Source organism: Mandrillus leucophaeus, unplaced genomic scaffold (genome assembly GCF_000951045.1).
Source record: "Mandrillus leucophaeus isolate KB7577 unplaced genomic scaffold, Mleu.le_1.0 Scaffold692, whole genome shotgun sequence".
In the NCBI taxonomy this organism is placed as follows: Eukaryota; Metazoa; Chordata; class Mammalia; order Primates; family Cercopithecidae; genus Mandrillus; species Mandrillus leucophaeus.
In genome coordinates this window covers 2,822,256-2,838,237 of record NW_012107497.1, presented here as the reverse complement: position 1 = coordinate 2,838,237, position 15,982 = coordinate 2,822,256, and the positions used below count along the sequence as shown (strand labels likewise).

The following is a 15,982-nucleotide window of genomic DNA, read 5'->3' as shown; positions in this document are numbered from 1 at the left end:
AAAGCTCATCATCACTGGTCATTAGAGAAATGCAAATCAAAACCACAATGAGATACCACCTCACACCACTTAGAATGGCAATCACTAAAAAGTCAGGAAACAACAGATGCTGGAGAGGATATGGAGAAACAGAAACGCTTCTACACTGTTGGTGGGAGTGTAAATTAGTTCAACCATTGTGGAAGACAGTGTGGCGATTCCTCAAGGATCTAGAACCAGAAATACCATTTGATCCAGCAATCCCATTATTGGGTATATACCCAAAGGATTATAAATCATTCTACTATAAAGACACATGCACATATATGTTTATTACAGCACTGTTCACAATAGCAAAGACTTGGAACCAACCCAAATGCTCATCAATGATAGACTGGATAAAGAAAATGTGGCACATATATACTATGGAATACTATGTAGCCATAAAAAGGAATGAGTTCATGTCCTTTGCAGGGACATGGAAGAAGCTGGAAACCATCATTCTCAGCAAACTAACACAAGAACAGAAAACCAAACACTGCATGTTCTCACTCATAAGTGGGAGTTGAACAATGAGAACACATGGACACAGGGAGGGGAACATCACACACTGGTGCCTGTCAGGGGGTGGGGAGTTTGGGGAGGACTAGCATTAGGAGAAATACCTAATGTAGATGATGGGTTGATGGGTGCAGCAAACCACCATGGCACGTGTCTACCTATGAAACAAACCTGCACGTTCTGTACATGTATCCCAGAACCGAAAGGATAATAAATAACAAAAAAATAAAAAGTGGGCAAAGGACATAAATGGACAATTTTCAAAAGAAGCCATACATGTGGCCAACAAGCATATGAAAAAATTCTCAACATAATTGATCATCAGAGAAATGCAAATCAAAATCACAATGAGACACCATCTCATACCAGTCAGATTGGCTATTACTAAAAAGTCAAAAAAATAGGCCAGGCACAGTGGCTCATGCCTGTAATCCCAGCACTTTGGGAGGCTGAGGCGGGCAGATCACCTGAGATCAGGAGTTCGAGACCAGCCTGGCCAACATGGTGAAACCCTGTCTCTACTGAAAATAAAAAATTAGCCGAGCATGGTGGCAGGAGCCTCTAATCCCAGTTACTTGGGAGGCTGAGGCAGGAGAACCACTTGAACTCGGGGAGGCAGAGGTTGCAGTGAGCCAAGATTGCGCCATTGCACTCCAGCCTGGGGGACAAGAGCGAGACTTCGTCTCAACAAAACAAAACAAAACGAAAGTCAAAAAATACCAGATGCTGGTGAGGTTGTGAAGAAAGGGGAATGCTTATACACTGTTGGTGGGAATGTAAATTAGTTCAGCCACTGTGGAAAGCAGTTTGGAGATATCTCTAAGAACTCAAAACTGAACTACCATTCAACCCAGCAATGCCATTACTGGGTATATATCCAAAGGAAAATAGATCATTCTACCATAAAGACACATGCAGTTGTATGTTCATTGCTGCATTATTCCCAATAGCAAAGACATGGAATCAACCAAAATGCCCATCAATGGTAGATCGGATATAGAAAATGTGGTACATATACACCAGGGAATATTGTGCAGCCAGAAAAAGAATGAGATTATGTTCTTTCCAGCAACATGGATGGAGCTGGAGGCCATTGTCCTAGGTGAAATAACATGGGAACAGAGAATCAAATACCATATATTCTCACTTGTAAGTGGGACCTAAACACTGAGTACATATGAACACAAATAAGGGAATGACAGAAACTAGGGTCTACTTTAGGGTGGAGGGTGGGAGGATGGTGAAGATTAAGAAACTACCTATCAGGTACCATGCTTATTATCTAAGTGACAAAATAATCTGTTCACCAAACTCCCATGACATACAATTTACTCATGTAACAAACCTGCACATGTGTCCCCAGAGCTTAACACAAAAGTGAAAGAAAAAAAAAAGAAAGAAAGAGGAGGGAATGAGTGCTTAGAGAGATAAGGAGACAATTAGTGTAATATATCACCCTGGCAAGTCAAGAGGTGAGACATTTTTTTCAGTAGACTGTAGTGAGCAGCAATAACAAAATATGAGATTTCCAGGGCAATGAGGACTTGATAACAATATTTGCATTTAGTAGTTATGGTGATTTCATAGAGAAGTGTTTCAGTCAAGAGGTAGTTGTAGAAACTTTAAAATGTAAAGGAAAGATGGATGTTTAGGAAGTAAAAATATTTCCGTTAATTTCTGTTAGATGAGTGATTTGAAGCTTGCTTTTGGTGATCTTCGGTCTTTCCTTGTAATGCTGAGTCAGTGTAGAGTAATGGGTAGGACAGTAGACTTAGTAGAAGATCAGAAAGTCAAACTTAGGTTCAAATGCTGACTTTTCTATATATTCAGGTTGAGCATCCCAAATCTGAATATCTGAAATCCAAAATACTCTAAAAGCTGAAAATTTTTGAGCGCCAACATGATTCTCAAAGTAAATGCTCATTGGAGTATTTCCAATTTTGAATTTTGGGGTTTGGGATGCTTAACCCATAATTATAATGCAAGTAATCCAAAATCTAAAAAAAATCTGAAATCCAGAAAAAAATTCAGAAAAAAATTGATATCCATAACACTTGTGGTCCCCAAGTGTCCCAAGTGTTTTGGATAAGGGATACTCAACTAGTAGTTGTGTGTTACCTTAGCAGAAGTTACCCAGCCTCTTATTTTTTCCTCTGTAATAAATATACAATGGCATTACATCATGCAAGCAAAGCACTTAGTACACACCTTGGCACATAGTAACTATTCTGAAAAGGTAGCTATTATTATTATTACCTCTCTTAATCATTGAAAAATGCATGATGATTTTAATCCCAGAAAAGTAAACATTTATTGTGACAAATTTTTAGTTTATATAATTGTCCTCCTAACCAGGAGTTACAAAAACATAAAATGTACTTGTTTTTTTAAAAAGTAGCAATAGATAAATTACTTAACCTCTCAATTTTATTCTTCTCAAATGAAAACGGAAATAATAAGAGTACCAACACCACAAGTTTTCACTAAGGATCAAATTAGAAAATGAAAGTAAAAATACTTTGCCAATTATGAAACATGAAATATTTAGTTATTATTCTCTTTATTAATTAATATAACTTTGATCCATTGACTTTTAAGAGCATACTATTAGATTTATATCGTCAGTTTGACTTCTGTTTAATGGTAATTCATAAAATTAATAAGGACTTTTTACTAGAAAGCTTTTTCAAAGTGCTTTTATATTTATTACCTTACAAGATCCTCACAAAAGCTCTGCGAGGAATAAAAGACAATGGTTATTAGAGGCTAACAAAATTGACTTTTCAGTGTGCAGTGTCTTCTTACCAATGTGGGCTTTTCTTTTGGTTTTTAGATATAAAATTACAAAATCCAATAGTTGATTTACAAAGTTATTCAATTTAGTGATTACTTTGTATCATTCTAGATAATTGTTTAATGTAATGGCAACATCCAGAAGAAGTAGGCTTTAAAGGTTTTAATACAATTAACATGTTTATGTATGAATGAGACATGGTTCATGTTACCATGGTAACATGGTCCAAAATGGTACAACACTTATAATCAAATAGCTAAACTCATATTACATTAAATTGGGGTGACTTTTTTTCATCACTGAACCAAAAGTGGATTCTAATTTTCTGTATTCAGTCTTTCTTTCTGTAGGAGATGAAAGACTAGTCCTGAACATTTGTCCTCATTGACTCCCTTTTCTAACTTCTAATTATTTTCAATATTTCGTTTTGGATTTTCTCTGAGATCTACAGGAATTCAGAGTCCCAAACTGGAAAATAATAAAGTAACTAAATATAGCAAGAAGACAATCATGTGAGTCTTGAGTATTCCTGAGCATTATAGTCAGAGGTTCCAACTGGACAACAGATTCATGGGTAGAACATGCTGCATTCAATTCAATTGGTATCTATCGAGCATAGAGATAGTAGTATCATGAATGAGGATGGGGATTTTATAGTAGCAATATGAGAATAAGAGGAATAATAAAAATTTCCATGTTTATATAAGAGAAGAAACTAATTATCTTATTGAAAAGAATTTTTCATCATCTTGGATACATTATGCAAAGACTTTTACTTTTTCCATGATATAATTTTTTTCTTTTTTTTTTTTTTTTTTTTTGAGATGGAGTCTCACTGTGTCACCCAGGATGGAGTGCAATGGCATGATCTTGGCTCACTGCAACCTCTGCCTCCCAGGTTCAAGCGATTCTCCTGCCTCTGCCTCCCGAGTAGTTGGGATTACAGGAGTGTGCCACCACGCCTGGCTAGTTTTTGTACTTTTAGTAGAGACGGGGTTTCGCCATGTTGGTCAGGCTGGTCTCGAACTCCTGACCTCAGATGATCTGCCCGCCTTAGCCTCCCAAAGTGCTGGAATCACAGGCGTGAGCCACTGTGTCTGGCCCATGATACGAATTTTATGCCAAAGCTTTGCTAATTCTTTGCCTTTCTCACAATTAGTTTATTAAGAGGGTCCCTATAACTATGTCTTTTTGAATAACATGGACAATAGTATCACTTAATACCAATTCTGTACTACAGTAAGTAACATTTTGGTGACATTTTGAAGTATTTCTGAGTGGACCATGGAGAAATTCAAATAATGACAAAAATTTGTGTGTAATATAATTTATTTACATGGCTTCCATGTTGATGTCCTTCAATTTTAAATCTTTAACCCAGATCTTTTTCCAAACCTTAGATTTACATTTACCACTGCTTCAAGAGAGGTAATGTTTTCACCTCTGATTTTTCACTTACAGTTACCTCAAAATCAAACACATTCTTGACTTCGCTCCTCCCAACTGTTTGCCATCTTGAATTCTGCAACTCATGATTGAGCGAAGATACTCCCTTAAATCAATCATGCCAAGTGGTAAGTAGGCACTGACTTCTCATTTTACCTCACATTTTCTGCTCACCTCCACCTCCCACAGAATATATGACGGTGTTGATTTTATCTCCAAATAGCTCACATATCTGTTTTGTTTGTTCAACCTCACCACTTTGATCATCAATTCTTGCTTGGCTTGTTACAGAAATAACTTCTTAAGTGTTGTGCCTTCACGGGTCTCATATCTTTCCAATTCATTCTCCTAACCACTGCCAGAATGATCTTTCAAAAACATAAGTTTGATTAGTCCATTTCCTTGCTTAGAACCAGGCTATGACTTAAAGTGATAAAGTCCAGAGTCTTAAAAATAGGTGGCAAGGGGCAGAGAGAGCCAGCTTACACTTACTGAGCCCTTGGAGTACAATAGTCTGTCTCTCTGGTATGCATTTTACATATATCTTATCATTTAATCCTGACAAAATCCTGTGATGTTCTCATTGTATAGAAGAGTATAATTGGGACTCAGAGGTTAGACGATAAGCTAATAAGTGCTAAATAAGGGGTCTTCCTGCTTACAAGGTCCATACTCTAGCTGCTACATCATGCTTCTTTCCACACAATTTAGCCCCAGCTGATCTTTCTAATTTCATTTCTTGTAGCAACAATACCCCAGCCAAGTTCCTTCAGATTCTCACACTACCACACTGACAAAGCCTTTGGATATGGTGTTTCCTCTATCACGAATGCTCTTTTCAATCCCATGAACCTAAATAACTCCTAACAATTCTTCTAAGGTGACTTTCTCTAAACAGAGGTTCTCCTTGGACAATAGATTCATCGGTAGGACATGCTACGCTCAATTCAATTGCTATGTATTGTGAGTAGAGATATTTTAAAAATCTCCCCCAGTACATAAGCAAGGTAAAAATCCACTGTTCTAGGTGAGTTTCCTGGCCTCTTTGGAAGACTTAGCCTAGTCTTCTGTTTTTGCTAGACCCCGTTCAGCTTTCTACTGTAATTTTCATTAAGCTATTATAATTTTGTCTTAGGATATATGTCTTCACCTCTGGAATGTGAACCTCCCAAAGGCAGAAATAATGTTAAAATACAGAGGCTTTTGAATGTATGTTACATAGTGATCCAGTATGTCCACACACACACACACACACACACACACAGAGACACAAACACACACACACAAACCATTGAACCAAAGTTTTGCGAACAACATTGAAACTTACTTAAAAGTGATGGACTCCTTATTTCTATTCTATTTTATTAATTTCATTCATTTCTATCTTAAAAATATGGATTGATACTCATTAAATTGATTATACAACCCAGTACTTTTACTGAACTGTTTTTGAAAAGCACCTTTCTTGGGGCCCTTATGATGAAATTAGTTCCCTTATAACAAGAGGAAGTGTCATCAGAGCTCTCTCTCTCTCTCTCTTTGTTATGTTAGGACACAGAGAGAAGGCAGCCATCTACAAACCAGGAAGAGGGGCCATCACCAGGCCCTGATCTTGGAATCCCAGCCTCCAGAACTAAGAGAAATAAATTGCTGTTGCATAAGCCTTCTTTCTCTTATCCACCCCCCAAAAACGAAAGAAAATCATCTCTCTGAACGTGTTTGTATCACCAGACCTAACACCATGACACATGGCAGGTGTTTAGCAAAGATACGCTGAATTAATAAAAGTTCTCAGAAAAATTATATATATATATATACACACACACACACACATATATATATATGTATATAATTTTTAAATATCCAGAGCAGAAGGCATTCATCACCAGGCAAATTAAAATATCAAAATTCACTTTCACACTCTTTAGACAACAATCAAAATGGAAAGATTAAAAAATACATATAAAACTCAATTCAAACTAAAGCAACAGGAAGGAGTACACTAAAGGTTTCTTCTCCTTAGAATTAGGGGCCCTTAAATTGCCTCTGCATTCTCAGATGGTCCAAGAAATATGATACTCCAATTTATTCAAGGTACTAATTGTGCTATTAAGATTGCATTCTTTCTTCTTTCTTCGGAATTAATCAGTGGGCCAAAATTTTGGTGAGAAACTTCTCCAATTTTATTTTATTTTATTTTTTAAATTTATTTTTTTTGAGACAGAGTCTCGCTCTTTCACCAGGCTGGAGTGCAGGCGCACCATCTCAGCTCACTGCAACCTCCGCCTCCTGGGTTCAAGCAATTCTCCTGCCTCAGCCTCCTGAGTAGCTGGGCCTACAGGTGCGCTCCACCATGCCCAGCTAATTTTTGTATTTTTAGTAGAGATGGGGTTTAACCATGTGGCCAGGATGGTCTCGGTCTCTTGACCTCGTGATCCGCCTGCCTCTGCCTCCCAAAGTGCTGGGATTACAAGCCTGAGCCACTGTGCCCAATTTTAATAACATATTGGAAATCAAAGATACCTTAATTCATAGGTGTACTCAGATGTACAAGTCAAAGTTTATCAAACCTGTCTCTCTGGAAATGTTTTATTTTTCAGGAGAAAATTTTTATAATGGGGGGATTGAGAGGAGACATAGGTAAAACATGAGATTAGGGAAGGGAGTGATTTGAAAGATATGGCCTGAGACATGACCCAGATCACAGATGAAGGAATCTCATATATTTATTGCTCCTTAGTTTGTCTTGCTGAGAAAAATATATTAATTACACCATCTTTATGACCATCATAAAGGTCACCACATCCCCACATCCCCACATCCCCACATCGTCTTTACAAGCTAATATTACAATGATCTCTCAGGGGTACTTAGAGAACCGCTTAATATTTGTGAAACTCTTGTGAAATATTCAGAAAGACACGGAGTCTTTCCATTTTCAGTTAGTTACCCAGGGTTTTATGGTAGTACTTTGAACTATGAACAGCTTTGTCAACTCTCTTAGGCCCAAAGCAGAAAATGCTGTGGACAGAGAAATAATCTGATTCAATTATGAATATAGTTTTTTTATGTAAAGGATAAATCTGCAATTTAAACATTCGGAAACTTTCACCCCTAAAGGCCTTATATGGCGTTCTATAAAAATACATTTGCTTAAAAATTCCAGTTAGCGTATCAGAAATAACAATATTTATAAGAAACATCCCCTTATCCTGAAGTACAAGGACAACTGTAATGTTCTTGATTTTAGTAAAGAAAGTGAGTTATACCTTTTTATAATACGGGAGGAAGCTCTAATGTCTTTCAGAGAAGAGTTAATCATGTTAATTCCATTCAGAAGGTATATGCTTTATATTACACATATGTTTAAATAATGTATGAATTATGATTATTGCTGAGAGAATAAATATCTTAGGAAGTGGCTGATAGACAAAAGTGATAGGTGGTCTAGCAAGAGCTGGAGTCTCCATATATAGAAAAATGGATTGACAGTCTTAGAGAAAAACACATTTTGTGAAGGTTTTCACCCTCTGTCTTCATTCACTAGCATTTGTATGAAGTAAATCATCACTACTTTTGGGGTAGACAGATATATCAAAATCTGTTGGCAGAGCTGTTGCTTTGGCTAGGCATTTCAAATTTCCTTTTTTTAATATATGAGAACTATGATTGCTATATAGCATGAGTCTATGAATACAATGCTACCAGCTTCTTCAAATGAAGTGAAAAACATGCCATTTCACTTTTCTCCTACATACATATTATAGAAAATTCCCTTTGTTCAAAATAAAAATTCATAGAGGGAAAAGAAGCAAACACTTCCATTTAGCTGAAATACTGAAATTGCATGTAATCTCTTAAGGTATGCTGTTTTATTTACTTTCAAGCTTGACATTTCCATTTGTTGCTCTTCAACACCAGTTTCTTGACTCAATTCAATCAGCTGAAATGTGCCATTAACAATAATCAATAGTTTCAGTAGTTTACCGTTTTTACCATGACATCTCCAAGTCTTTCATCAAAAGATCGTTATCCAACCATCTAACTAAAAATCAGAGTTGGCCATAAATGTCATTTCATTCCATAAAATGTAGTTTAAACCTCAGGCAAGTGAGATTTATAGAAAACACAATATTAGCTGCCAGGGAAGAGGGAAACTGTCTCTGTTTTAAAATAATTTTAGAATCTTAGTTAACCTTACTATAGTTAAGAAGCAAATGCTGAGGTTTTCAGGAGCTCTATGGGAGTTTTATCTGGATTTTGAGAATAAATATAGTTTATCACTTTGGGGTTGAGGCAGTAAAAAGTCCCTGCCTTATTCCCAAACTCTCTCTTTTTCTACCTCAGGTACACTGAAAGTTGCGTGTAATATGTGCCCTAGCTCAAAGACGGAAAAGAGTAGCCTGATCGACATTGGACTTTATGTGAGCAACAAATAAACTTTGGTTTGGTTAAGCCACTGGACAAAAACAAATAAATACATTTTCTTGAGTAACATGGGATAAGCTAAGACATTTTCTCAGCATGATTTCCAACTGCTTTTGAAAGAGAGATCAGAAATCTAAACATAAAGTATTTATTTTCCATGCTTCCATAGTAAATATAGTTAGGACACATGGTGAATCTTCCCTTTAATGATTCATAAGCTTGCAGTTTCTCAAGATTAGAAATACAGATAAATTTTCATTATGTAATACAGCAGATATAAATACAAATTGTATCGTAGAAAATAGATGTGTTTTTGCCCTCAACTAGAATTATTCACTACTTAAAGAGATGTTTTATTAAGTGCTGGACATCAAATAATTTTTTAGTCATTGGGCTATTCTTTATTTTTCAAAGTAATCTGCTAAAAATAGACTTAACCAAAGTTTATTATTTACCTATCATAGCTGACGAGTAAAATGTAAACCCATGTTGTTTTGTTTTTTTTGTTTTAGTTTTTGAGATGGAGTCTCACCTCTGTCACCCAGGCTGGAGTGCAGTGGCACCATCTCGGCTCACTGCAACCTCTGCCTCCCGGGTTCAAGCAATTCTCCCATCTCAGCCTCCCAAGTAGCTGGGATTACAGGTGTGGGCCACCACACCTGGCTAATTTTTGTATTTTTAGTAGAGACGGGGTTTCGCCATGTGAGCCAGGCTGGTCTTGAACTCCTGACCTCAGGTGATCCAGCCGCCTCGGCCTCCCAAAGTGCTGGAATTATAGGCGTCAGCCACTGCATCTGGCCAGGAAACTCATGTATCTATTAAAATTCTGGAATGGCTTTATCAGCATTTGCAATATTATACAATAAAATTTTATTTATGAAATAGCCTAAGCCAAATATATTATAGTAGTACATTGTCTAACCATACATCTAAGAGTGAGCAAAAAACTCTATATTTGCATTGCCCTTATATTCTGTCACAAGCCATGGGAGATATCTATAAAGTCTGGTATTTTTCTAAACAAATTACCTCCAAATGATCAAACTAACTCAACATGCATTTTGGAGGAGAAAGTGGGGTCAAAGCAGGATGATGAAGCAAGAATGATAAATTCAGGAGCCATAAATTTCCAGTGTTACCTACTCCTATGCACCAGAGCAGCAAAGTAGATCAACTATCACATCAAAAAATAAAAACAGGAGAAGGAGAATAATAGGAGGAAGAGAGGAGAAGAACTTCTGCTTATTGTGATTTGATTCTGGAATTATTTTTTCAAACTAGAATATACTATCATGTTTTTTATAATAATTTAAAAATATCAAAAAATAAAGTTAGTCTAAAAAATCAATCATTTTATTATAATGATTTATATCCAAATTGTATTTGAAAGACTAGTACAGTTATTATATCAAGTCAGAAAAACCAACTATACATAACAAAACTCCATAATGGTTCAGGAAAATTATACCAGGTATTGCGAGTAAACTTTAAGAGCTTCCTTGTACTACAGAATATGATTCTCACGAAGACTCCATTTAAACAAAACTACCCCAAACTCTGTTTTCACTGTTTATGCATATGGAACTTTATGGAAATAATTTTTGTTTCTAGGAAAAACAATTGTCTGAAAATTGTTTGATCATTAACTATGACAAATTTAGCCATCTCATTCTTATTTTCACAGATCATGTTAGGAAGAAAGCTACAAAATGCCAGATTAACATTTCAAAACATATTTGAAAGTAATGAAGGGAAACTGATTCAGTTAGCAATGCTAAATAAAACAGACAATTCATACAGATGCTTTCCCTGTAAAATATTAAATAAACACTCAAAAATGTCAACTTTTAAAATTTAATAAACCAATCCCTAAGTTATTTCTCTGAGCAAAGTTTCTCCTTGACCGAAGCTCTGGTTTTTTGTTTGTTTGTTTGTTTGTTTTTTTGAGGCGGAGTCTCGCTCTGTTGCCCAGGCCGGAGTGCAGTGGCCGGATCTCGGCTCACTGCAAGCTCCGCCTCCCGGATTTACGCCATTCTCCTGCCTCAGCCTCCTGAGTAGCTGGGACTACAGGCGCCCGCCACCTCGCCCGGCTAGTTTTTTGTATTTTTTAGTAGAGACGGGGTTTCACTGTGTTAGCCAGGATGGTCTCGATCTCCTGACCGCGTGATCCGCCCCTCTTGGCCTCCCAAAGTGCTGGGATTACATATGCAAATGTTTTTCGGATCAGAGCATGTACTTTTTCTAAGATGAGGGTGTTAAGTGGAATTATAAATAATGTTTCCTTCTCTCTCTGCCTCTCTCCTCCTTGTCCAAATGCCGAAATATATCAGGCTGTATAAAAGCAACTATTTTGTTTTGTCCCTGGCTTGTCAGTTACAAGTACAAATGCTGAGAATTGTTCAATTGGATCCACAAGAGTGCTAAAGCGGAAATGCTTGACTTACTTGCCATTGTTTCATCAGCTCTTTTACTCCCTTGGAGTCTTCTAGGAGCCTTTCCTTACGGGTAGCATCCTGTAGGACATTGGCAGTTGTTTCAGCTTCTGTAAGCCAGGCAAGAAACTTTTCCAAGTCCAGGGGGAACTGTTGCAGTAATCTATGAGTTTCTTCCAAAGCAGCCTCTTGCTCACTCACCCTGTGAAAGAACAAATGTTCAGATGCAGTTATTAAATATCAGAATGGTACACCTAGTGAACTCCACAAAAAGAGAAAGATGGAGGAACTAAATTGTAATATACCAACAATGGGGTGAGTTGTTGCTACAGCTCTTCCTTTAAGCAACAGCTATAATACTGTGCAGTCTATTTACTTTCATTTTTATTTAACCTAAAGGCATTTGTATGGGGGAAGGCATGCAATAATGACAATTACAGATTTCTATAAATCCCTCTCCACAGAGGAGGTTTTATATATATATATAAATATATATATATAAATATATATATATAAACATATGTGTATATATATGTGAAATATATATATATTTGAACATTTGCAAGTTCATTTGAAAGTTCAAAGTATCTTTTTTCAATTTTGTAGTTTTTGTTGGTCAATTTTGAAAGCTTATTTTTAATATACTGCCAAATTTGAGACTAACCTTTGTAGTTAAAACCCTAAAATCCCTGTACCATGCTTGTCTTTGATGCCGCTCTGAGGCAGAAAACAAGCATTTGATATGCAAGGAGAAAAGTCAAGAAAATACGAACCTAGAGTCAAAAGGAAAAGACAAAAAGAAGGGGATTGGAGGGCAAAGGAAGAAAGACTAACAAGTAGAGAAATAACATTTCATAGAAACTATCATTTTGTGCAAACTATCATTTTGCATGACTCCAGTTATACCTATTGTGTTATTTTTGTATTTAATTACTTGATCATACAACTGAGAACATTTTCCAAAATAAAAATGTTATATGTAACATAAAAGAGTAGAGCCTTAAAACCAGGCAGATCTGAGTTCAATTCCCAATGTTCCTTACCAGTTATGTGATATGGCAAGTTACCTCTCTGATTCTCAGTTTCTCATCTGCAATATCTATTGCTGTGATGAGAATTAAAATAGAAAATTCCTGTGAAGTTGAGTGCCCCACACGTTATACAGTTATACATTACAGTTACTCAAAAACGTTAGTTCCTTCTACTCATATCCCATTTCCCCATTCCTGTAATATTTTAAAAGGATGAAACAAACTCTTTCATGACAAAAACTCTAAAAATGTATTCATATTTTTGATCATATATATAATGCATGTATTGTGGATACATACACATATGCCCTCAGCAAATATCTATATAATAATAGCTTAGAAAGGAAAATTGCCTTAGGCATTAACAGTCCCATCGGAAAAGATTCAGGTAAACTTTGTCTGCAATGAGGAAATTAGTACTCTATTTAAATGTCTTATTTGCCTTCTATTACTACACAAACACTTTCTGGGATTAAACATAAGCTAAAAATGGATTTTAAAAAATTGAACACTTGAATATGATACCCATTGCTTGTTAAGATGTGATTGTCAATAATTATGCAAAACTGCAATTTATTTCAGCAGCAACTTTATCATGGGATGTGCAAACCAGGCAATAAACAACTGCTGCCGAGCCAGCGGCGGCAAAGCCCCCGGAAGAGCTGTTTATTCATCATGGGTGAGGTTTTTGCTGAGCACACAGTCTTCCACAGTGGAGTTTCAGTGCTCATACTGGATAAAAATCTTCCATCTGCATTAACTGGTGGAGGGTAGAATAGGTTTATGAGGATGCAGCTACTGGAAAAAAAGTAAGCATTGCACTAAGCTATTTATCAACTCCTAAATAAACTTTAATACTGCACAGCTGAAAGGTAGTGTAGGCTTCTGGTTGGGCAAATAAATTAAACCTCGTGTAGTTCAAGGGCTAACGTGGACTGCCGGCTCCCTGTTTATCTAGTTTTCAGGCAAACTATCAACGCAAAGAGAAATATCAAAATAGTCATTTATCTTTTTATTTATTACGGTTGAAAAATTCAGAACCATTGCAACAACTCCAAGAATCTCGATGTTACAATTGGACATGCACCTTACAGTCTGAACCATGTGTAACTGCTGACAATTGACTGGGTTTGACCTACAAAAGTGGCAGTTTCATGCAGTTTGCATTAAGACTTACTCCATCTCCAGTGCAAAATTTGGAACAGAAATAGGCTGTCGCATTCCAGCATACAAATGCAGGGTTAGACATTTGACATATTTTCTAATGTAGTCCCATTTCAAACAAAATTTAAAAATATGAAATCTCCCATGGCAGAGTGAAACTTAGAGAATGTAATGTTGTGTATTTTATCAGCATCAGCTTCATGATGAGTTGCACTTGCTACATCTTAGCTCCTCTATCCTTAAACTAGAAATGCCGCTTACCCTCTGCTTCCAGAGGAAGTAACTAGTAAATAACTTTCCAAGAGTTATTTGCAAAATGCAATGCACATAAATCAGATGAAAGAGTTCTACCGAGACAATGCGATTTTCAGCCAAATCCTACCAGCAAGTTTGCTGCTTTGTAAATTAGGTCCTTAGGGAAGAACAGTAACTCTTTCAGGACAGTAAGGAACCATTTTCCTAAATGATACCCTTGTGGTCTGAAATATTGACAACATCAGGCTGAATATTTTCTAATTTGGAAAATACGTTAAAAATTCAATGGCAATAACAGCAGAAAATCTCCTCAAATGAGCTCCTTTACATGCCTCTTTAATAATAGGTAAGACTGTTGTTTCCTGCTTGTGTGCGGGTTTTACGGCTTCAACATTTCTCTCGGAATCTGTGTGTGTGTACATTGAATTCCTAAATTTTAATTGTGCCAGGTCTAGTCTAGAATTAGTCAAGAATACTTAATTTCCATATCTGTGCATTCAACATGTTCTAAATGTATCATATAGTTTTAAATTTTCCTGAACCATATGGGTTTAAATGGCTTATATGATAAATAAAATGTAAAAACTAAGAATCATAAAGAAAAAAAAGATATGTTTAGAAAAAAAACCCAAAGTCCTTGAATTAGATTTTTAAAAATTCCTTCTTCCAAGTTATCAAACCACAGGCCCTGGAGAAAATTTGCCTGAATTTTAAAAGTAACAATGACCAGATATTAGAAACTGTAATAATGCTTTGCAAACAGAATCTACTGTATTAGTTAAGTACTTTTTTTACATAACAAAGTTTTATAATCAGCTATTCCAGCTTTATGGTCCACAAAAATAGCTGAGAATTTGATGGAGTAAGGAATAATGTGATTTCAGAATGTTTTCATTCTATTCATAAGAGCACTGTGTACCGTTCTCAGTATGTAAATAAAGGCAGCCTGAAACAGTGTTCTCATAGTCCATGGACCAGCAGCACCAGCATCGTCTGAGAAGTTATTAGAAATGCAAATTCCCAGGCCTCAGCCTAGCCCCGCTGAATCAGAGACTCTGGGTAAAATCCAGCAAGCTGTGTTTTAACCAGCCTTCCAATATATGCTAAAGCTGGAGAATCACAGTTGCCAGAGACCAAATTTGAGAACGACTGGTGTAGTAGATGCTAAGCTGGGCTGCCCAGACCCCTTTTCAGGACTGAAATACTTCTGACCCCAGCTGCTGGTAGTGCTACTGGCTGATAGTCCTCAGCTGTTATCCCTATTTGAGAGGTGGCCTCAGCTATAGAGAGGTGCCTAGCCCAAAGTTACCCACTATGTCCCCGAGATGGGCTGCACGTTTCGGTTGATGAGAGAGTTGTGGGGTATGAAATCCTGGGTCCCTTGCTGCAACTCAGGACAATTCTGAAGGGCTATCCTACCTTCAGACTTCAGAGATCCTCCTGGGGAAGGCTAGGAAGGAGAGGCGGAGGGTTGATTGTGTTGTAGTCGTGACTGTATGGTAGGCCCAGCTTCTCTTTCTGCCCAGTCTTGCTCCCGCGCCTTTCCTCCCTTCACAGGTGTTAATCCTGAGAGCACTCTCCAATAAAATTCCTTCATGCTAATCACTTTCTCAGAATCTGCTTTCTGGGAGAACCTGACCTCCTGAATTTTCACGCTGAACAAGGATTTTACAAATATACTTGCCTAAGAAATATATGTGGTCTCCAAAGGGAACAAGATGGAGGATTCTCACATACAGTAATTGTGCCTGAATTGCTACTGCACTTTTGGTTGCCCTTTAAGGAAACCTATAGATAATGCAGGTTTGCATTATCATCAGTTACAAGCAAGAATCTACTGAAGGAGCAGAGTGTTGGAGCTATAAAGCTTAGTGCAACCCTATATCTGCCAA

General features: G+C 36.9%; 1 protein-coding gene across 1 annotated transcript in view; it reads right to left on the bottom strand.

Annotated features, from left to right (window-relative positions):
- The window catches only part of LOC105555622 (dystrophin), a gene marked incomplete at its 3' end in the record, with an annotated part of 1,920,295 nt that overhangs the window by 286,269 nt on the left and 1,618,044 nt on the right, over window positions 1–15,982 (bottom strand). The window contains exon 55 of the mRNA XM_012002637.1: window positions 11,653–11,842. Within this exon, the coding sequence (XP_011858027.1) occupies window positions 11,653–11,842 (190 nt within the window). The remainder of the gene's footprint in view (window positions 1–11,652; window positions 11,843–15,982) is intronic.